At 39.7% G+C, this 24878-nt stretch overlaps 1 protein-coding gene across 2 annotated transcripts in view; it reads left to right on the top strand.

Annotated features, from left to right (window-relative positions):
* The window catches only part of drosha (drosha ribonuclease III), a 65371-nt gene that overhangs the window by 31916 nt on the left and 8577 nt on the right, over positions 1-24878 (top strand). For both annotated transcript variants that reach the window (XM_081393057.1, XM_081393056.1), the window contains exons 22-25: positions 8513-8583; positions 20225-20269; positions 21562-21719; positions 23745-23850. In XM_081393057.1, the coding sequence (XP_081249183.1) occupies positions 8513-8583; positions 20225-20269; positions 21562-21719; positions 23745-23850 (380 nt within the window). The remainder of the gene's footprint in view (positions 1-8512; positions 8584-20224; positions 20270-21561; positions 21720-23744; positions 23851-24878) is intronic.

Raw genomic sequence — 24878 nt, 5'->3', positions numbered from 1 at the left:
CACGGGTCTAAATATTATAATATTCACCATATATCTAGCAACAGTTCAACTGCAATGTGAAATTTATGCAACAATAGCAAACTAATATGTAAGAATTTCTTACCTTATCTTTCTTGTCTTCAAATATCGTTCTTCTTCTTCTGATGTAAATCCAATGTAAGCTCAGGCAGGTCTTTCAAACTCGACGAAAAGTGAAGTGAAGTGTTTTGTTGTTGAGGTAATGAGGGCGATCGCGTTCCATGTGGAGATTTGCATGTGAATATCTTTTGCGCGAGTGGGCGTGGCCGAATTAAAAATAATTAGGAAACGTTTGAGAAGCTGGACATCTTGTTGGTTTTATACAAATTACTTAAACAGAGAATATATGTTTTCGTTTTGAATCCGATCATTTAAAAGTACACACTTAAATGTTTATAAAGGTGTATGGCTCATAAATGTGTGACAAGTATTCGCTGAGTTTTGTTTCAGTTTATAGACGTGCTCAAGAAAAAAAAGTTCACCGCGACGGAGAGGCAGAACGCACACACTGTTTATTTTCTTTATTTTACAAAAGCACAATGTTTTGATTTGATTGGAAGTGGACACATACAAAAGTAGAAATACCACAGATTCTTTTTTTATATTTCTTTTTTCTGTATGACCATAAATGACGGAGAAATTTAAGTTTATAGTGCTACAATGTGGAGAAAATCCAGCAAAACGCGCCGGCGCGTTTGTCGACCTCAGAGGGTTAAAATAATAATGAATGTTTCTTGAGTATCAATCATCATATTAGAATAATTTCTGAAGGATCATGTGACAGTGACGACTGGAGTAATGATGCTGAAAACTCAGCTTTGATCACAGGAATAAATAACAGTTTAAAATATATTAAAATAGAAAGCAGCTGTTTTAAATTGGAATAATATTTTACAATATTACTGTTTTTGTTTGTATTTTGAATCAAATAAATGCAGCCTTGGTGAGCAGAAGAAACTTCTCTGTTATGTGCGCGCCACAGACTGCACGCACGTCCGCTTAGAGTTACGCCTTTTGCCTTCCGTCAATATTACGTTATCAGAAAAATATTTTTTTAGAGAATCGATTTTTTGACATTTGTGAATCGATTCAGAATCGTCCACGTCCGCATCGCGATGCATCTAAGAATAAATTTTTTCTCCCACCCCTAGATTTCATACAACAGGTTAATAAACAGTTACAATTAAGTCACTTACATTTTAGATGCAATGTTGACTGTTTTTGTTCTGTTTCAGCAGCGAAAATAGTTAAACAAAGATCACGGCAGAACCATCACGCATCACGTGTTTTCTCATAACTGAACGATTCAGCATTTTTAACGAATCGGTTGACTCAAAGATTGAATGATCAATCCATAAACATCTGTCTTAATCATGATCGACTCATTCGAACAAATCGTTTGAACGAATGAATCAATGACTCGCTTATTAAGATGGATGCCTGGCGACACCTAATGGCGGTTTAGTGTTGTTTAAAAGCATCATTCTTTCCCACATGTGTGTGATTTGTGTGTGCAACATTATCATTATTTTTCTTACACTATTATATTAGCGATTTAAAAGCACCCACTCGTGTCACACGTCGATTAACCGGTGGGAAAATATCCTCAGACACATACCTAATACATGTATATTTAAATACAATATTGGCCTACCTGGTAAAAAGTTTTATATACTATTTTGATGTCCTTTTGGACACAAGAGAGCAGTATAGCCCTATGTTTGCTTTTTTGTTGAACCAAATAGCACTAAATAGCCTGTTTTAACTTTTTCATTCTTCTTGAATTGCAAAAACAGAATAAAATGGGTTTAGTTGTGATATTTGTATACTTTTATATAGAAATAAATGGTATATAATTACATTTTTAGAAGATTTTAAGTGTTTCCTTTTTGGACATTATTTAATCCCTCGCCATAGCAAAACCGTTTGAGATATTTATTATCCATTCACAATTTAGCATATTTAATGTAGTTTCATCAAAAAAGTTTGGTACGAATAAAATAAATAGTTTAAGAGGAGTGGCTAAAAATTCAGAGGCTGATTTTGCAAAAAAATTCACATTCAGACCAAAATATCTGACTTCCTGATGGCCAGAGCTATTGAATGTAAATTTTGTCAAAAGCATGTTGAAAGTGACACACTTCCTGCTGCCAGTTGGTGGCGCTATAACTTTGACTCACGATAGTTACATCCATCTGATCTGCCTCTTACCACGAACACACTGCTAAAGTTTCATCAAGATCAGTTAATGTATGCAGAAGTTATAACACTTCGTCTCCTCTCTTTTCTCGCCATAAATTTGTTTCCTCGCCACGGCCAAACCGTTCGAGATATCAAAAATCCGTCCGCAATTTAGCATTCTCAATGTCTTGACTTCATGCTGACTGAGTTTGGAGGTGATTGAATGAATTCTCTAGGAGGAGTACATCACATTCCACAGCAAGCGTTTTCCAAACAACCCATAATAGCCGACTTCCTGTTGGGCTGGCGTGAAACTTGACAGAGGGAAAGTTGTTCAGCCCGATGAAATCTATATGTGTACCGAGTTTCATATTAATTCATGCAAGCGTGTTTGATATATGAACCAAGTTTTCAGACCCTGTTCAAGAGGGCGCTGTTGAGCCCCCCTGCCACGCCCGTTTCTGAAACTTTTCACATGTCTACTGGCTAATAAGTGTTATGTGTCTGTCGAGTTTCATCCAATTTCAAGCATGCTAAGAGTTTCAAACGCATCCGAAAAGAATATTAAAATTTGATGCGTTGCCACGGCAACAGTATCTAAGATATCAATAATCCTTTCACAGGTCTACATCTGCCGTGTGTTTACATTATACACATAAAGTTTGAAGCAAATCGGGTAAAAGTAAGAGGGTGACTTCAAAGCATTTTGAAAGTGACACACTTCCTGCTGCCAGTTGGTGGCGCTATAACTTTGACTCACAATAGTCACATCCATGTGATCGGCCTCTTACAACGAATACACTGCTGAAGTTTCATCAAGATCTGTCAATGTATGCAGAAGTTATAACACACTTCCTGTGTCCCATTATTCGCCATAAATTAGTTTCCTCGCCACGGCCAAACCGTTCGAGATATCAAAAATCTGTTCGCAAGAATTCATCCTCAATGTCTTGACTTTATTCTCACCGAGTTTGGTGGCGATCGGATGAAATCCCTAGGAGGAGTATTTCACATTCCATTGTATGCGTTTTCCAAACAACGTATAATAACCGACTTCCTGTTGGGCTTTTGTAAAACTTAGAGCACGAAAGTTGTTCGGCCCGATGAGATCTATATGTGTACTGAGTTTCATATTATTACATGCAAGCGTGTTTGATTTATGGACCAAGTTTTCGGACCCCATTCCAGGGGGCGCCGTCGAGCCCCCCTGCCACGCACCGGTACCAGCTTCAGCCCGGCCCTGATGGCCGCGGGTTCTGACGTGTGTGCAAAATTTCAAGAGTTTTTGAGCATGTTAAGGGCCCCAAAAGTGTCAAAAAGGCAAAAAAAAAAATAATGAAGAAAAAAAAAAATAATCCTTACGGAAACAATAGGGCCTTCGCCCTTTCAGGGCTTGGGCCCTAATAATAATAATAATAATCCTACCGAAAACAATAGGGCCTTCGCCCCTTCAGGGCTTGGGCCCTAATAATAAATAATCCTACCGAAAACAATAGGGCCTTCGCCCTTTCAGGGCTTGGGCCCTAATAATAATCCTACCGAAAACAATAGGGCCTTCGCCCTTTCAGGGCTTGGGCCCTAATAATAATAATCCTACCGAAAACAATAGGGCCTTCGCCCTTTCAGGGCTTGGGCCCTAATAATAATAAATAATCCTACCGAAAACAATAGGGCCTTCGCCCTTTCAGGGCTTGGGCCCTAATAATAATAAAATATAGCTGCGAGCAGCGATTGCGGGCCCAAGCCGGTAGCACCGCCAACCTGGTGCCTTTAAAGGCACCGGGGTGGCGGTGTCACCGGCTTGGGCCCTCCATCGCTGCTCGCAGCTATATTTATATATATATATATATATATATATATATATATATATATATATATATATATATATATATATATATATATCAGACAAGTAATATTCTTTGTCTTGTCACTTAAAAAAAAAAAAAAAAATATATATATATATATATATATAATTACCTTTTTTTGGATGCTAAACTATTGTTTATTATATGCTTTGTACTTCACTCACGTTCCAATATCGAAGGGAAAAATTATCCTCTTCACATGCGCAAAAATGTCCTTGGAAAATTCACAGTGGAGCGGTGCTTACTGTGATTGTACAAATTGTACTACTGACTATTTAGAGCAGTGTAATCTTTATATGTTAGGTTGACCATTTTATTATTATATTTTATTAAGTCTATAATGAACAGGCTGCAATGTCAAGATTGCAATGCTAGTGTGTGTGTGCGTGTGTGTGTGTGTGTGTGTGTGTGTGTGTGTGTTCATGTTTTTCTGTCCCGGTGGGGACTTTAACCTGAATGCACACAGACTCATGGGGACTCGTATCACAGTGGGGACCTAAATAGAGGTCCCCATGGGTAAACAAGCTTCATACAGAATGAGTTTTTTTGGAAATGTAAAAATGCAGAAAGTTTTCAGTGATGGGTAGGTTTAGGGGTAGGGTTAGTGTAAGGAGATAAAATATACAGTTTGTACAGTATAAAAATCATTAAATCTATGGAGAGTCCCCACAAAGATAGTAAACCGTGTGTGTGTGGGTGGGTGTGTGTGTGTGTGTGTGTGGCGTGGGCGCGTTTGAACAGTGGACACATAAAAACATACTCCGTCATTATACAGGACGACATTCAAACTGCAAAGTGTTAACTTATATTTGTGTACAGTCGCAATAAAACACAACATTGTGCTTTTGTAAAATAATTTCAAGCAATCAACCCCCGAAAGGCGCTAATTTTAAAATTAAACTAAAATGCTCATGGCTGCACGGGCATTCATAACGGTGCACATCCACGGCGAGGAACGAGCAGAACAGAGTGAACGTTTTTCAGTTAATTCCTACTTCCATAGGAATTAATTTGAAACGCTCGCTCAACCACTATCAATGTCAGTGTGGACGAACATATTTTACTTTCGTTTTTAAGTTGGCGATTCAAAAGCCCCCAGCGGTGTCACACGTCGATTAACCGGTGGTAAAATATTCTCACCGTCACAAACCTAGTATATTTTTATGTAGATACAATAGGCCTACCTGATTTTGAACACAAGAGGGCAGTATAGCCCTATGTATGACTTGACTTTTATGGGACTAAATAGTACAATCACTATTTTTAAACTTATAAATATTTATTAAATTGAAAAAAAAAGAATAAAATGGGTTTAGTTGTGATATTTTTATACTTTTATATAGAAATAAATGGTGTTTAATTACATTTTTAGAAGATGAGGCTTTAAGTGTTACTTTACTTTAGTCCCTCACTATAGCAAAACCGTTTGAGATGTTTAATATCCGTTCACAATTTAGCATCTTTAATGTATCTTTATCATTTTGAAAAAGTTTGGTGTGAATAAAATAAACCAGTTAGGAAGAGTAGCTAAAAACTCAGAGTCTGAAATATCCAAAAAATCCACATTCAAACCAAAATATCTGACTTCCTTTTGCTCTGAGCTAATAACTGTAAATTAGAAAGTTGTCCGGCTCGGTGAGACCAATATATATTCTGATTTTTGTAACTGTTGGTAAAACTAACCCACCCACTTTTGTCAAACGCATGTTGAAAGTGACACACTTCCTGCTGCCAGTTGGTGGCGCTATAACTTTGACTCACGATAGTTACATCCATCTGATCTGCCTCTTACCACGAACACACTGCTAAAGTTTCATCAAGATCAGTTAATGTATGCAGAAGTTATAACACTTCGTCTCCTCTCTTTTCTCGCCATAAATTTGTTTCCTCGCCACGGCCAAACCGTTCGAGATATCAAAAATCCGTCCGCAATTTAGCATTCTCAATGTCTTGACTTCATGCTGACTGAGTTTGGAGGTGATTGAATGAATTCTCTAGGAGGAGTACATCACATTCCACAGCAAGCGTTTTCCAAACAACCCATAATAGCCGACTTCCTGTTGGGCTGGCGTGAAACTTGACAGAGGGAAAGTTGTTCAGCCCGATGAAATCTATATGTGTACCGAGTTTCATATTAATTCATGCAAGCGTGTTTGATATATGAACCAAGTTTTCAGACCCTGTTCAAGAGGGCGCTGTTGAGCCCCCCTGCCACGCCCGTTTCTGAAACTTTGCACATGTCTACTGGCTAATAAGTGTTATGTGTCTGTCGAGTTTCATCCAATTTCAAGCATGCTAAGAGTTTCAAACGCATCCGAAAAGAATATTAAAATTTGATGCGTTGCCACGGCAACAGTATCTAAGATATCAATAATCCTTTCACAGGTCTACATCTGCCGTGTGTTTACATTATACACATAAAGTTTGAATCAAATCGGGTAAAAGTAAGAGGGTGACTTCAAAGCATTTTGAAAGTGACACACTTCCTGCTGCCAGTTGATGGCGCTATAACTTTGACTCACAATAGTCACATCCATGTGATCGCCCTCTTACAACGAATACACTGCTGAAGTTTCATCAAGATCAGTCAATGTATGCAGAAGTTATAACACACTTCCTGTGTCCCATTATTCGCCATAAATTCGTTTCCTCGCCACGGCCAAACCGTTCGAGATATCAAAAATCTGTTCGCAAGAATTCATCCTCAATGTCTTGACTTTATTCTCACTGAGTTTGGTGGCGATCGGATGAAATCCCTAGGAGGAGTATTTCACATTACATTGTATGTGTTTTCCAAACAACGTATAATAACCGACTTCCTGTTGGGCTTTTGTAAAACTTAGAGCACGAAAGTTGTTCGGCCCGATGAGATCTATATGTGTACTGAGTTTCATATTATTACATGCAAGCGTGTTTGATTTTTGGACCAAGTTTTCGGACCCCATTCCAGGGGGCGCTGTCGAGCCCCCCTGCCACGCCCCAGTACCAGCTTCAGCCCGGCCCTGATGGCCGCAGGTTCTGACGTGTGTGCAAAATTTCAAGAGTTTTTGAGCATGTTAAGGGCCCCAAAAGTGGCAAAAAGGCAAAAAAAAAAAAATAATGAAGAAAAAGAAAAAAAAAAAATAATCCTTACGGAAACAATAGGGCCTTCGCCCTTTCAGGGCTTGGGCCCTAAAAAAAGCTGAGTCTATATGAGCAAATAAATCTGACTTGGGACACTTTTGCCTGCAGTCTCAACGTAGCCTAAGTTCAGTTCATGGAGCTGTTACCTAATACCTTGATAATTTGAATCATGTGTGTTAAATAAGAGACATACAAAATGTGCAGAGCTGTTGGTCCCCAGAACCAGGATTGAAACCCATTTCACTGGTGGATGATTGAAGTGCCAGCTAGATAGTCAAGAATATATAACAACAAAGTCACGACTGATTATAGCGCAGCCTACATATTTCCACTAATACCTGATGGGAACTTCTAATATAATGTTGTCCTATTAGTAGTAGCAGACTTTTCTTCTATAAATGATTAATTATTCATTACAGCAAATGTGGTATTTAATTTAAGCCTAAAAGATGTAGTAACCCTTTACAGTAAGGTTGCATTTGTTAACATTTGTTTATGCATAGGCTAATTTCTTAACATTACTATGTGTATATGTTAGTTAGTTTAACATTAGGTTAACAACACTTCTTGGTTTAATTTGTATTCTACACATTATATACACTGAACTCCTGTGTAAGTTTGGATGAGTGAGAGACAGTCTTTGTTGAATTCATCTGTTTGAAGATAGCGAGGTCATTTCCAGAGCAAACGAATATTCACTTTTCACTGAATTTAAAAATTGTGGTTTTTAGATCTATACTTTTTAAATGTTTTTAAAATAAGATTGTTTTGTGTTCACCAAGACTGTATTTATTTAGTCAGAAATAGTCAAAAAAGTATTTTTGTAAACAGTACAATATTATTTCAATACAAAGCTACTCCAGTTTTCAGTCATATGATCCTTCAGAAAACATTCTAATACCAGATCTAATACATTCTAAAACTGTAGAAAATAAAATCTGATTTGCTACTCATAATTTTATTTTCACAGTTAAAAAAATGGTTGTGCTACTAAATGAAGGGTGTTTTTGTTGTTGTTTTGTTGTTGTTGTTTTTTAGGATAATATATCCTAATATTATTTGAAATAGAAATATTAACATCATAAGTGTCTCTATGGTCACTTTGATCAATTTAATGTGTCCTTGCTGAATTAATGTATAATTTCTTTTTTTTTAAATGATAAAGATCACAAACTTTTGAACGGTAGTGTATTTGTTTAATTTTTGTTTGAGTAAACTTGAACTCTCTTTGATCTTAAATTTGATTTGCTTTAGCACAAAATGAGAGTTTTTTTTTTTGTGTAATTCAGTATTTCTTCTGTGGTAATTTTTTATTTAATTTTTAGGGGCCGTTTACTTAGAAGGTGGTTTAAAGGAAGCCAAACTACTCTTTGGGAGACTGCTGTTCAACAGTGAGGTGAGTTTTCTGTGTGTGTGTGTGTGTGTGTGTGTGTGTGTGTGTGTGTGTGTGTGTGTGTGTGTGTGTGTGTGTGTGTGTATGTGTTTGTAGGGCTAAACATGGTTTGCATTAAAAACAAACATTTATAAACTTGGATTTACGTAGTTTTGGTTTGAACACTTGGGGGTTGAAGTGTGAACCGTTTAACAGGGTCCCAAGGCATGCTCCCTTGTGAGGTTTATTTGTTTGTTTTTGCAAAATGGTCTTTTGCTAAATGGTCCACACATTGGAAGTTGGTTGATAACATAACTGCAATAAAGTAATAGCATATAGTTAACAATCACTTGTTTACAAAGTGCCATGGGAAGTCAAACTATCTTTACTTAAAATTTTCTTATACTGAACATGTTAATTTCCTGTCATCTCTTGGGATATCTGAACGCAGATTTTTCCTAATATCTTTCATTATTAGCAGGACACATATTGTACATATGGAGAATAATTCAAGAAGGTCCATACTTTAAAGCTCTTGAGTCTTGATTCTAAATCTAACTTGTACTTGGCCTTATGAAAAAGTAACCGTTCTTGTAATTGTTTATCCATAGCATTTTTTACAATAAGGATACAATTAGTCTACAGGCAAGACCACTTATGGCTCCTTATTTCCATGCTTAGGCCAATGTTAACTTTCTTTCTTTTTTTTTTTATCTGTAGCATCCCTTAACAGATTCTTTGGTTTGACTTTATTTTGATGGTCCGTTTAACACATTCTGTTGACTATAAGTCACATTGCAACCACATGTCTACTTACTTTCATTGGAGTGGTAGTATAGTATTAGTCGAGTGGTAGTATAGTATTAGTAGACTGGTAGGGTTAGGGATAGAATGAGTTGATATGTAGTTGCAAAGTTACTTAAAGGCAGTAGAATGTCTGTTGGAGGAGCATCACAATAAAAATTTAGCAGATATTATGCAGACAGTCTATTAATACTCTAATCATGGGATTTAGTTGACATGTAGTTGCAAAGTTACTTATAGTCAACAGAATGTTTAAAAGGGACCATCAAAATAGTGTTACCGATTCTTTTATAAATTCTACAACAAGTTAGTCAAAATTTACCACAATAAATACAATAGAACATGATACATTCTAGTCATGGTGGTCATGAGTAGTTTAAAAAGTTTTATGTTGGTTCAGGAGGACGGTGATCATGCAAATTTAAACAATTGGGCTTCAGTCATATTGCGCATAATAATTGATTTGTTCAGCTCGTATAGCTTATAAAAGCTCCAAACATGCAATGTATACAATTAATTAATTAATAGTCCAATTCTGTTTCGTGTGGGCTGTCAGAGTACCGGCAACATGTGAGAAGTGCCGGTACACTAGGGCTGAAACGATTAGTCGACATTGTCGACAACGTCGACAATAAAAAATTGTCGACAAATATCTTTGTTGTCGAGTAGCCGTTTGATCCCACGTGACCTAATGTAAGGGCCTGCAATATCGCGATTTGACCGCTACGGCGCTTAGTGGTGCAACGGATCATCATTGATCCGTGATCCGTTCGGATCAATATCTTCGGTTCGGTACACACGTGATCCGCGGATTGATTTATGAAAAAAAAATGCACTCAACATTTGCTTATATTTGTTGTTCATTTAAACCGTTATGAACCGCAGAGAGCGTGGCGCCTTATTCGCGCCCCAAGATCTCCAGACGCACGTAAACGCATCTTTACATTGACTTAATATTGAAATCACTCGCGCCATACGCTCTATTCGCGTTTGGTGTGAACGCAGCGCGAGGGCGAGAGAGAAAGAGTGCCTGTGAGTGTGAGTGAGCGAGCGAGCGAGAGTGAGGTCTGCGGTCTTGGCCATTAGTTGATTTACTTGTTTTTGTGTAGATAATACGTTGTCAAATATGTTTAAACTTAAATAAACTACCTATACAAGTAGTTATGTCTCTTTGTATTAATTTGTCCTGTTATTGACGTAATGCGCGTCATTGACAAAATGCGCAACCAGATGTTCGAATAGTTCGAATATATGTGTTTTTTTAGAGAGAATATTCGAACGTCATTTTTGAGCAATTTTGACAGCCCTATATGACAGTGGAAACACATCAAGCATTGGTCCATGTTTAAAGGAAGGAGATATGCCTTTTTATGTTGCACTTTAAGTTGTTTTTCATTAATTATGTTAAAAAGAAGATATTATGCCTTGTGCACTTTAAGTTGATTTTATGTATTTTAATTTAATAATTTAAAAGTGTTAATAAACAAAAAAACATTTTTTTTTGATGATCCGAAAAATGATCCGATCCGTGACTCTGATCCGAGAAACGATCCGAACCGTGAGTTTTTTGATCCGTTGCACCCCTAACGGCGCTGTAGCGCTAGAGTGTAATGCAGCCGTTACAAATGCTTTTGCGGTAGAAGAAAACACAGCGCGAATAGAGCTGGTAAGTCCCGCCCCTTCCGCTAATCCCCCTGGACCTCTAGGTTGAAAAATTGTCAATGCAAGTGAATGGGAGAAAATAATTATTTTCTGATCCCGTTTGAATTTTGCCATGAATGTGAACATATGTTGTCTGTGAATTTTTTATATAACTTTTCGTGTAAAGAATGATACAATTTAGCGGGTAGAAGTTTGATACGGTTAGACTTTGTGTGAGAGCACTTTGTGGACTACAACTCTTCGCTGCTTTCGACGCGTTTGAAACGTCAACACAATTCGCACACGGACACTAGCTCACGGATCCCGCTAAACATGACTGTGTCTTTGGTGCACTTCACCGCCTTCTTTCAGGGAGAGGACAAAATCGTTGAGGTTGGCGAAAACCACGGGTAAGTCAACTTTATGGGGTGACGTCACATAGGCGACATGTTGTCTTTCTCGTTATGTCTTTTCCACAACTGCTAGGCGAAGAATCATACCATATACTGTCAAACTCGTAACATGAAAAGTTATATAAAAAATTCACAGACAACATATGTTCACATTCATGGCACAATTCAAACGGGACCAGAAAATAATTATTTTCTCCCATTCACTTGCATTGACGATTTTTCAACCTAGAGGTCCAGCGGGGTTTTACGGATGGGCGGGACTTACCAGCTCTATTATGACGGAGTGCAAACGAATCCGAACTAGTAAGGTGTGTGAAAGTTTCATAAAACATCAAACCAAGAATGCTGTCGTGTGCAATACATGCAAGGCGGAACTTGCTTTTCACGGGAGCACAACATGCATGTTAAAACACTTAAAGAGGAAAAATCCGGCACGAGACGAGCCGGTGAGAGGTGAATGTTCTCCAGCTGAAGCTAAATAACTAGCAGTAAATTTATTAGAATGTATTAAATTCATTATCTTTTTATTAGATAATGCAATACTACTAATAATAGCAATAATATTAACAATAATAATATAATTACAGTAATTTGATGATTTATTTTTGCATAGAATAAAGCTTGATCGAGCTTAGGAGTCAGGGCTATTTTTATTATTGTAACTCTATTAGTTATTACAGTCTTATCACTTGCCTGTATTTTGTTCCATATTCATGAAGACTTACAAAAAGAGATGTTATGAAGAATATCATGTCAGTTATTTTTTTATACTGTAATTAAAAGGTGAATGAGAATGTCTCTGTCTGCTCAGCTGTCATTTTTTTTTTAAATTGTATTCTTATAATAATTGTTTGCAGTTTAAGTTTGTCTGTAATGCAGCTAATTTTTTTTGTTTATTTTTTTCTATTGAAAGAGAACAGAATATTTAACCAATGCTTAGAGAGCATTTGTGTGTGATTTGAGTTGGACAGAAATCTGAAAACTTAATCGTTCTAATAATCGTTAGATTAATCGATTATCAAAATAATCGTTTGTTGCAGCCCTACGGTACACAAGAAAGAGTGAGGGTACACTACAGATTAAAATATAGAAGTGCGTACCGGCCCACTTTCAGCACTGTTTAAAACTGATTCAGTTTTGGGGGGAAAAAATGAGAGCTTAAAAAAAAATCATCCAAGTTTGAAGGATAGTTTGTAATAGTTTTATAACTTTTTGTCTCTCTAAAATATTTTTTTCCTACTTCTTCAGAAGTTATTTCTATATTTGGGTTTTTCTCCTACCCAGACTCTTGAAACATCCCCAGTATAATTTGGAGTGTTAAAATACTTTTTATAAGATGTTAAAAGAAAACAAATCATGTCCGTTTGGTATTTGCAGACCCCCTGTGGTGGAAATCAAGTTTTTAATGTTGTTTATATGTCTATGTGGAGTCTCAAAAACATGGTTTGAAATCATTGGTGTTTCTTATGTCACAAACTACCTTGTAACCAATCACGTCAACGTGCTGGCGGGCTCTAGCATATTATTAACTATGCAGGGGAGTCTCAAGTGAAGCCAGGTATATTTTTCTGTTGATATGAAAAATCAGGTACATTTAGCAATATAGCGGATTTTTCCGAGTTCCTCTCCGGTATGTCGCTGTCTAAACCTGCTGCTTCTCCGGGGAACAGCCTATCATGGGCCTGCCCGGCCGCGTGTGGTGCTCTCATCGCCGCTAAGGACCTTCACCCATTCTGCATGGTCTGCTTGGGCCTTAAACACGCTCAAGAAGCCTTGGAGAACCCGGAAAATTGCAGTCATTGCCTTATGCTGCCCAAGAAGCTTTTACGTTGCCGTCTTAAAGTTGCTGCGATCCAGTGCTCCGAGCTCGGCCTTTCTGGCTACCAGGGGACTCCCGGGGCGCCTCCTCACTTATTTGGGCTGACCAGCCCAATCCTGCATTCCCCGAAGAGGACATCTTCGCGGGTAACCTCACGCTCGTTCCGGCAATGAGGATGATGCGGCTCTTCTTGGGGTCTTAGAGGACGAGGAGGCCATCCCGCCCTCTGGCGTTCCCCAGGCTAGCGCCCATGCAGCCTTGCCTCAGTCCATCCTCCTGGAAGTTTGTGAGTGAGCGGCCGCTCGCCTCAACATTGAGTGGCCGGCTCCACAGAGCGCCACCGACCAGGAAACTGATGTTTACGACGGGAAAGTGTTGGGACCTCCTCCCGGTCCGGGGAAACAACTCTTCCCCGTCCTTCCAGCGTGCGCGAAGCACGAGGCACAATTGGAGGCACTCTCCGCAGAGAGAGAAAATCTTTCTGAACCCCTGCATGTCGCCCGTAGTCTGTCCACTAGATGGCGCCATTGCATCACAAATAAATCAGCTGGGCTTACACAGCTCCGCTGCGGCTCGGGTGGGAACACTCGCGAGTCATGAATGGGCTTGGCAAACTGTTTCGGCTCCCGAGTGGGTAATGCGTACTATAATGCAGGGATACAGACTGCAGTTTGCAATGAAACCCCCGCATTTCAACGGCGTTCTCTCTTCACACACGGAAGAGAACGCCTCACACATTCTGAAAGAGGAAATATCCTCCCTCCTAAACAAGGGAGCGATTCAGGTGGTGTCCCCAGTCTGATGAATCAGGGATTTTATTCTCGTTATTTCCTGGTCCCAAAGAAGGACGGCTCTCTCCGCCCTATCTTGGACCTTCGTGTGTTGAACAAACATTTGAGGAAATACAATTTCAGAATGCTAACTCATGGCTCGCTCGCCCGCGCCATAAAACAGAACGACTGGTTCACATCGGTCGACCTGAGAGATGCTTTCTTCCATATAAGCATTTATCCGCCACACAGAAAGTTACGAATGTTACGAAGGCACATGTAACGAAATCACAGTTCTGCCGTTTGGGCTCAGTCTAAGCCCCCGGTGCTTCTGTCTGTGTGTGGAGGTGGGCTTAGCACCCATGAGAATGTCAGGTCTGAGGATTCTGACATACATAGACGATTGGCTTATTATAGCCGAGTGTTGCAGGACACCTGCCGTGTGCTCACGCACATCACATCTCTCGGGTTCAGAGTGAATGTGAGCAAGAGCAATTTTACACCCAGTCAGAATGTCATTTTCCTGGGTTTGGAGTTTAACTCAGTCTCCATGCAAGCGCGTCTCTCTCAAGAGCACGTTCTTTCTCTAATGAACTGTCTGTCGCAGTTCAGAGAGGGGGCGAAAGTACAATATCGCACATGCCTCAGGCTGCAGGGTCTTATGGCTTCGTCCATCCAGGTTGTGCCGCTGGGACTCCTGAGAATGAGAGCGTTCATGAAATGGGTTTTGTCACTACATTTCAGCCTGACACACGACCTTTGCCGCTCTGTAATAGTGACGCGCGCCTGCTCGGCAGCCTTGCGCCACTGGAAGAGCGCAGACTTTTACGCACAGGGAACCCCTCGGACGGTTATGATGCGGAAAGTTGTGACGACAGATGCGTCTTTAACAGACTGGGGTGCCACCCAGGAGGGCAGAACGGTGAACGGTCTGTGGCAGAGCAGACTACGTTCAGCACACATAAATTATTTAGAGCTTATGACCGTATAGAAAGCTCTGAATCATTTTCTGCCTCGCCTGCAGGGACATCATGTGCTCGTACGCTGCGACAATACCACGGCAGTGGCTTATATCAACCGTCAGGGTGGCGTGCGCTCGTCGAAACTTCACGCTTTGGCTTACAAGCTTTTGGTGTGGAGCAGACAGGTTTTCCTGTCGTTACGCGCGACTCATGTTCCGGGCATTCTAAACAGAGGCGCGGATCTTCTATCGAGGGGAAACCCAATCTACGGAGATTGGCGCCTTCACCCGCAGATAGTGGATATGCTATGGATGAGATTCGGACAGGCAACCGTAGATCTATTCGCCTCGCGCGAAAACTACTATTGTCCTACGTTCTTCTTGCTAAAGGACGTGGACGCGCCCCTCGGGGTAGATGCACTGGCCCACCCGTGGCCCAAATTGCTGCTGTATGCTTTTCCTCCCCTGTGCCTGATAATTCCCACACTGGCCAGGGTGAGAGAGCAGGGCCTGTCTCTCATTCTGATAGCACCCAGGTGGCCCAAAGCACCATGGCTGGTGGAGATAATCCCTCTGTTATATGCCGAGCCGTGGCGCCTTCCCACTCGCACGGACCTATTGTCCCAAGCCAACGGGGAGATTTACCACCCCCACCCGGACAGGGTGGCTCTCTGGGCCTGGCCCGTGAGAGGACGAACCTGAACGCACTTGGGCTTTCGCCGCGTGTGATCGCCACTATTCAGAATGCCAGGGCCGTCTCTACACGGTCCTTATATGGCTGTAAGTGGCAAGTGTCCGAAGGGTGGTGCGACAGGCGCGGTCTCACATCTTATCAGTGCTCGGTGCCTGATATTTTGTGTTTCCTTCAAGATCTCATGGAAAAAGGGAGGTCTTTTTCCACCATTAAGGTCTACCTGGCTGCGATTTCAGCCTGTCATGTGGGTTTTGAGGGCTCTACTGTCGGGCAGCACCCTCTAATCCGCAGATTTATGAAGGGTGCACGCCGCTCTTTGCCAGTCATCAGGAGAACTGTTCCGGAGTGGGACCTCTCCATGGTGCTGGAAGCGCTGTCTCAACATCCTTTTGAGCCTCTGGGGAATATTTCCCTTAAGCTGCTGTCCTTCAAGACAGCTTTGCTCTTGGCCTTGGCATCTGCTAAACATGTCAGTGAGCTACATGCACTCTCGGTTCATCCCTCGTGCACTAAGTTCTCCCTCAGTGGAGATAAGGTTTTCCCTTAAGCCTAACTAGAGGTCTGCTACCCGACCCGAGCCCGACGAGTCCCGAAAAATGTGCGGGTTTCGGGTCGGGTTCGGGTTAATGTTTAATGAACAGCCTCGGGTTCGGGTCGGGTTCGGGTTTGTAAGAAAAAATAAATAGGCTATATATAGTTTGCGTGCCGTGTGCTTTGCCTGCTTTCTGTGTTGTGGTGACCGGCACGCGCGAGACAGAAAGTACTGTCGATGCCGTTCTCTTCCTTCATAACTCATACTGAGAAGTATATATTTGTGTAAATAGCTCTGAAAGCGGCACTACAATTAAAACTTTCACAGAGATCTCAAACAGGCATTAAAACATCAAATATTAAGAATTGGCATATCGAGCAAAATAATATGAGTGATCTAAAATTGTAGGCTATCTCTCCCTCCTCATGCTCACCGGCAAGACGCACCAACATTAAATTTATTTGTAGGCTAATAGGCCTATGCAGTGTTTCCCACAGAATTAGATTCTATTTGCGGTGGTGTGGTGTTTGGGGACCGGGGGGGGGGGTGATTAAGTTAAATATATCATATATATGTTTAAATATACATCATATATATAAACTTTATATATATATCATATATTTTTATTGACAAGTACACATTCCCATTGCCAACAGTTAGTGTCAGATAACTTAAAGACTTTGCCATTGCCAAGTCAAGTCAAGTCATCTTCATTTATATAGCGCTTTTAACAATGTAGATTGTCTCAAAGCAGCTTTACAGAGATAAGCATATCATTTAAGGTAACAGAGATTGTTTCGGCTTTACAGCAGAGTTAAGTTAATTCCATCTAAAGTTAGTTTTAATTGATTTGGTTCCGTCGCAATGATCATTTGTTAAATTAGGGGCCGCTAAGACGACACCATTCCCTCTACACAGACTTTAAACGCGAACCTGTGAGAAACGCTGATGGCGTTCACATGAGCATTTAGAATGGGTTCTATAGTTATGTGCGTTAGAATATACGCAGGTTTGGAATTCCCTACAAGCCAAGCCTAAACAAAATACTTGTCTTTCCTTATAAATTTTGATAAGGAATTTTATTTTATTTGTTGCTTTGGGGTAGGACCGCGGGACGAATTTTCCCGACAACGCCTTATCTGTAGAAACACTTTCTATGCTATGACTGCTCCACAGACTTTTTGTTGCAAATTTTGCTCACACACAAACCTGGAACTGGACACACACACACACACACACAAACTCACAAACTTACTGACACACTCAAACACAGGCTCACACACTCAAACACAGGCTCACACACACACACATTCAAAAAGACTCACACACACAAAGATTTAAACACAGACACACACTCACACACATTCAGACCCAAACACATACTCAGACACACACAGGCTCACACACACACACCAAACTGGACCTGGAGGTGGACACACACAGACTCAGACACACACACGCGCACACCTGGAGATTGAGGTGGACAAAAACCAACACACACCAACCTGAACCTGGAGATAATAATAATATAATGTCTAGTCTGGTGGCTGTGATATGAACCTACCAACGTCCGTTGCAATGATTTTTGGAATGACTGATCGCGAGAGGAACAAATTATGTTTTAGTCGCATAACATCGGTTAATGGAAACGCCGTCATTTCGCAATAGTTGTAACGGATATTTAGAAAAAAAAATCGCAAAAGTTTTGCGCGAATCTGTAATGAAACGCGACCGCGCTTAACATCTACACAACTTCTCAGAGTTATGTTGAGCAACAGTGTTCATTATACTAACCATTCAACTCCGGATTGATTCTGGAATCTTCGCTGGGGAATAAGCATTAAGCACCGGCAACAATCCGCCCTCTACATGCTCATGTTTTGATTCAGATCGTGCGGTAAGAGAAGGAGGGGCTAGTCGTGCCTCCATTGTCAGTTTGTGAGAGAGAGGGGGAGCAAGCAGCGCGAATAAAATAAAATTTTACCCATATTAAATAGTTAAAAAATCTGAATCAATCCGTGGCGGTCAGCGTTGATATGTGGCGGGCCACCACAAATTAATGAATGTATGGGAACCCTGCTATGTGTTGTAACCCAGTCATTAAAAAACGATTTAGTTTTATATTCATGTTTAAATAAAAATAATATATATATTTTTTAAATTTCATGTTGAGATTATATGAAAAGTGAAAAGCATGAATAAGATAAGATGATCCCGAAAATATCGGGAGACAAATGGAGTGGGCAGACATGATTTTGACCACTTCATTAAGTTTGTTTTTTAGAAAGCCTGTCTTTAAAGTGAATTTCGTTTTGTATTAATTGTACCTTAATTTTAATAAATTTTTCATTAATCAATTTCTTGAATTTAATAAATAAGAGGCTAAATAGGCTATAGCAGGCAATATAATCAGGACACGGTGTCGCCGGCGCGTGAACTGGAGCTGGTCCGAAACACAGCGTATAGGCTATAAGCTATTTGCCTCTCAGACTTGAGACATATATTATATATAGAAAGCATGAAATGTGTACTTTTAAACAAAACAATTCAAAACGAAAGAAAACAGACTGTGCTCTGCTTAATGAAATGTGAATTTCTCTCTGGCGCGTTTACTGCGAAGATCGCGAATCAGCATCGTCAAATTTATCTTTGACACAGAAAACACTTGTTTATTAATAAACAATTGAAATGTCCTTGATATATTTGACATACTAATCATTAGGCTACTTTTCCCTGACAGCTTTTAGGCGCGTTATTGGCAGCGCACCCTATGGTATGAACACGTTACCACCGCTATAATATTATTCTTCGGTGTTCAGTTAAAAAAAAAAAATACAGACTGACCTACCGACCTTTTTTTGGCTGTTACGGCAAACCAAAATATTTTTAAGGATGGCCTTACCGTTTCAAGCAATCATTACACTATTGCAAAAATGGTAGTCTTGGTAGGCTGGTGTTAGAAACAGAGTGGACCTCGGGTTCGGGTCGGGTTCGGGCTTAACATGTAAATGTAATTGTCGGGTCGGGTCGGGTCGGGTTAAATGATCGCGGGTACGGGCCGGGTTCGGGCTTCAGTTTAAAGCCCATGCAGACCTCTAAGCCTAACCCGGCCTTCATGCCGAAGTGCTTCCCTGCGTTCACTTTGGAGCTGTCTGCTTTTCACCCTCCACCTTTTACCTCTCTAGAGGATCAGAGGCTGAATGCTCTGTGTCCGTGCTTTACAGACATATATGACCAGGACCAGCGCTTTCCGGAAGAGCGACCAGCTCTTTGTTTCACAGTCTTTCTCTGGCTTTCAGAACCTCACTGTGAGTGTATTGGGCAATCGGGGAGCTGTCCATGTCTCTCCCATAGGTGGATCTCGAACACGAGATGATGAAAGAGAACAATAGGTTACTATCGTAACCCCGGTTCTCTGAAACATCGAGTGGAGAGATCCACCAGCTTTGCCCCGCTTGCCGCACGAGAAGCGAATATACTTACTGAGGAATAGCAGCGCGCCCAGCCGTTATATGCCCGTAGGTAAGGGGGTGTGGCCTCACCTGGCATTGGCTGCGTGCTTCTGTCGTTCTAGCCAGACTTGGTGCAATTGGATGCTTCTGCAGAGGTCAGGTACGGATGCCCTTCCCATATGTGGATCTCTCCACTCGATGTTTCAGAGAACCGGGGTTACGATAGTAACCTATTGTTTTTTCAGCATAGTTGCTGTTTTGTTATGATGAAAATGAGAAGCACAGCAGAGTCATATTAAATTACAATTACAAATGTAATTTAATATGATCTGTGAGTAACTTTATTGGTGTCATCAAATCAGTTAATTGACTGTTGCCTAAAACTGAGAAAAAAAAAAAAAAAAAAAAAAAACTAATCACACACAATACCACAGGGGGGAAAATTGTCCATGACTCATTCTTTATTCCAGCATGTGATAAATGTTTTGTCATAGAAGTCTGAATTGTCCCTCATATACTCATTATAAAAGTGGACTGTCATTTTTTATTCAGTTTATTTCCTCTCTCTTTGTCTTTCAGGACCTGAGGGATGTTTGGCTCAACTATCCACCTCATCCTTTACAGGTGTGAGCAGACTTGGTTTTCAATGTTCGTTATGCACCAGTGTAAAAACACATACATACACATTCATGAGACACTTGGGTAAATATCTAGAAAAATAACAACGTGCAGTAAATGGTAAAAAATGTGTGCTACCAACTTGTGATAAATAATTAAAAATAAATAAATAAATAAATAAATTAAACTAATAAATTAAACCATGATAACAAATAACACTTTGCAAAATCAAGCAGCATAATGCATTCTTGTGTGTACAGATAAAATAACTGGAACTGTCTGAGACCAGAAGCCTCACACATTCAAGTTCAAAATGGCTGTGCCTGCTCTTACATTAAAAATAATGTGTATATATGTTGTTTCAATATTTGCTAATGTTCATTTGTGCAGGGCAATTTAAAGGCAGTTTACCCCAAAATTAACATTGTCGTCATTTACTCACCCTCTTGTTGCTCTAAACTCATCTCTAAAAGTATTTTATTTATCTTTGAAAAACAAGTGAAGATATTTTTTATATTCTGTAATCATGTTTGTCAATCCATTGAAAATCTATGCAAGCTAAATTTTCAAGCTTCAAAAAGTACATAAAAACATTGTACAAGGAGTCCATATGAATTTAGCGGTATAATCCAAATACTGTGAGGAGACCCAAATGGAATGCATGCTTGATGCACAGGGAAATAGCAGGGTGCTTGAAATAAAACTGCCTAATTCATATGGATTTTCTTTCTGAACTTTTTTAAAGCTTGAAAATGTTGATTGCCTAGACTTTTAATGGATGGACAAAAAAGAAACATTTTTAGATGAGTGAGGTCTTATAGGTTTCAAACATGAATTAGGACAACATTTTGTACTGAAGAAATAAAACTGAAGTTTTATTATAAACTAATGACATTTCACCTGTTTTTTTGTTTTTAATAAAGAAAACTGGTAACAGTTTACAATAAGGTTCATTAGTTAACCTTAGTTAACATGAACTAAGAATGAACAATACTGCAGCATTTATTAATCTTAGTTAATATTAATCTCAACATTTACTAATTTGTTATTAAAATCAAAAGTTTTATTTGTTAACATTAGTTAATGCACTGTGAACTAACATGAACAAAGATTAATAAATACTGTAACAAATGTATTGCTCATTGCTAGTTCATGTTAGTTAATACATTAACTAATGTTAACTAATGAACCTTATTATAAAGTGTTACCAGAAAACTGTAACATTTATTGTTTTAATAAAGTAGTTCTGTTTATTTAATGCATGAAAGCTCACACTTCATGTTCTGTTGTATGTTTAGGTGCAGGAGACACTGACAGACAGGCAGTTGATCGAGTCATCTCCAGTTCTGCAGAAACTCACTAGTTTTGAGGACGCCATTGGAGTGCTGTTCACTCATGTCCGTCTCCTCGCGCGGGCCTTCACTCTGCGTACAGTGGGCTTCAACCACCTCACCCTGTGAGTGCTTCAGTGCGTCTACAATGTATATAATGAACACTCACTTGGCCACTTTATTAGGGACACTTTACTAAAACCAGGTTGGGCCCTCTTTTGGCTTCAAACCGCTGGTTACGTATGTAAACGTGGTTCTGTGAATTCCGGATGACCCCCAGAGACGGTGTTATATGTTGGCACCGCAAGGGCATTGTTAGGCACGACGCGAAGCAAATAGCAACAGAAGTTACATTATTTTGCCATTAGATGGAGGCAAAGACTGTCTTTATGAGTAAGTGAGTCAGTAGAGAAGATTTTTATATTGAAAGGACTGAAACTAACACGGAGAAGCGAGACGCAAGTGACAAATGACTAGCATGTCAGGGCACGGGAAACCCCTTAACTGTTAAAAGGACAAGATATCGAAACGGACATTCCATCGGATTTTTTATTACGAATATAGGACTGACCTGAAGGAAAATGCTATGTCTACTGTAAATGCAGGTACACTCACTTACTTGATCTCTCACAATACTCTACTCTATAAGCTTCAATGAACAATATCAATGAGAACATGTTTACTTTGCTAAGAGTGGTTGCTAGGGGTGTTGTGTAGTCATAGCCGTGTTTTATTGTGAATAAAGTGCAGCTATTGACCAATCAGAATCAAGGACTGGAACTAACTGTTTTATTTTAGTGTATAATCGCAGCGCCAGCCAGATAGGTCGAAAAAATATTTACCGACAAAGTCACGTAGTGACGTGAGCTGAAGGAATCTAAGCCACTGCAGCTCAGCGCCCCACCTCAAAGCACCTCTCGCAGTGATAGGGAACTCTGGGGTTCATCCGGAATTCACAGAACCACAGTTACAAATGTAACCACCGTTCTGTTTCATTCCTCCTGACCGCCAGAGATGGTCCTATATTAGTGGATGACCCATACCAGCAAAGTCACGAGGAAAGTAACTTACATCCTGAGAAGAAGCAACAATGACGCTGTAGAACCTCGCTAATGTACAAGGAGAGGACCATGTCGCTGCTGCACAAATGTCTTTGTGAAACACACCATTATAAAACACACCTGAATGGCTGTGCGCATTTTACTTTCGCTTTCAAATTCAGCCAAGAGTGAGGCGAAGTGAGGTGAAATCTGACGACTGCTGCTGATTTGTGTTGCAACTCTCGTTAGGAAAAGTCTAAATTGAGCAAACGCCTTCATTTTTTTTTTTTTTGTTATTGTAGTGTCTGTTCTCTAACTGAACTAAATGATTTTTTTTATTACTATGAAAAATCAAATAAGCAACCGCCGCTTAAAAAACAAGCCCATTATTGTTATTCCGTCAAGAGCAATAAGTTATTCTGTCTCAATGTTAATCAAACAACAATTGAGAATAAACACAGGTGATCGGAGGATAGTGCATGCCCTCCTGCTTTTTGCAATTTGATGACTTTTGTAAAATCATTTCTGTTTTTGCTTTTTCAAACTCTGAGTGGTTTCAGTTTCATATGTTGCAGGCTCATTTATTGATAATAAATAATTGATAAATAATATTGATGATAATAAATAATACTTTTGTAGCTTTTACAAGAATGCCCAGTGAATAGATAGCCTTAATTCATTCAGTGAAGTCTAGACAGTGTTTGATTTTTACATTTGATTATTAAATTTCTGTTGCTAAATAACCTTAATGTTGGCCTACCTGAAACCCTAAACTTCCTGGTTTACACTGACGTAAAAATGACACTTACTTTTTATGTAGCTAATGCTACAGTAAAACACTCCTGTACACATTCAGAAGTTGAAGGGATGCTTTCTTCTCACATAAAGAATGTGAAAAAATTTGTTGGATGTATCAATTTTAGTTTCTAAATACTGGTATATTTAAATATAAATGTAATTTGTTTTACATACTTAAAGCATTATCGTATTGCAAATCAAATATCGCATTATTTAACGTGTTAACCCATATTGCATTTTTCTTAAATATCATGTAGCCCTGTTAGTTAACTATCGACTAGAGCTTCATGAAGCCAATTTATGTGTCTGCAGAGGCCACAACCAGAGGATGGAGTTCCTGGGAGATTCTATCATGCAGTTGGTGGCAACTGAATATCTGTTCATCCACTTCCCAGACCATCATGAAGGACATTTGACAGTGAGTATATCCATCATCTAGTGCTCATGTTATGGCCAAATCACAGCCATGCTGATATAGAGCCATTTAAATAAATATTCTAGGGTCATGAAGATTTTGTGAAAATGATCAGAAACCCTGGCGGTAGCTGGCAACGTTTTTTTAAAAATGCTGGCAGAGAAAGAGAGTTTATTCAAGATTGCAAATTCATTCAGGAATGAAACCAGGTTTTAAACCAGGAAATATTTTGAACTTTGCACACCACCATCATAAGTGATGTTAGAGGAAGCCATGATAGGGATCTACATCTATCTACCATAGTTTTTAAATTGTAAATATGTGAATCCTGTGCCAACAAACTCCCTGGTCTCCCCTACTATATAGTAGGGCTGTCACTTTTGTGAAAAAATCCTGTTCGATTTTTGAGACATAAGTGTTCATTGAATCGATTGAAAAATCGATTTTCCATGTCTAAAGACGTTTCGATTTTAAACGCAAAATATGGGCAAATCCATGGACAACGAACAGGCATTAGGACGAACGTAAAGAGGGCGCTTGAGACGCGCACAAGTCAGCAAATATTCCTGATGATTTATTGGCGTGAAGTTTCGTACAACGTGACAAACAGGAGTGCAACATTCTCAAAAAACAATAAGCAGAGTGGACTGCCATAGCATAAATGAAAAACATTACCTCAGTCTTCAACATGGCTGTGTTTACGATTAGAAATGTCAAACAAATTTCGCTTACGTAGGCGATTGTAGACGCGTAGCCCGAATTTGTATCTGAATGCATGAGACTGTGTGCATACCGGCAGAATTCACAGTTTTGCAGTAAAAAGAGACGCATTATGCAGAAAGATAATTTGCTGTTATGCGTGTTTGTCAGAGCCTGCAGTTGCTGTATGACGCGCGTTCGCTGCAGGCGTATCGTGACGAGCTGGACGCGCTCCGAGAAAAGACCGTTAAAATCGATTCCCTATTTTCGTTTTCGAAACTTGCGTTGGTTGGTCCAATCGACTGTGCAATCGATTTTCGAACGTAAAGTGA

The sequence above is a fragment of the Scardinius erythrophthalmus genome (assembly GCF_964197995.2).
Source record: "Scardinius erythrophthalmus genome assembly, chromosome: 18".
NCBI classification, from domain to species: domain Eukaryota; kingdom Metazoa; phylum Chordata; class Actinopteri; order Cypriniformes; family Leuciscidae; genus Scardinius; species Scardinius erythrophthalmus.
The sequence above is the reverse complement of the archived record's forward strand: the minus strand, read 5'-3'. Positions and strand labels throughout refer to the sequence as shown.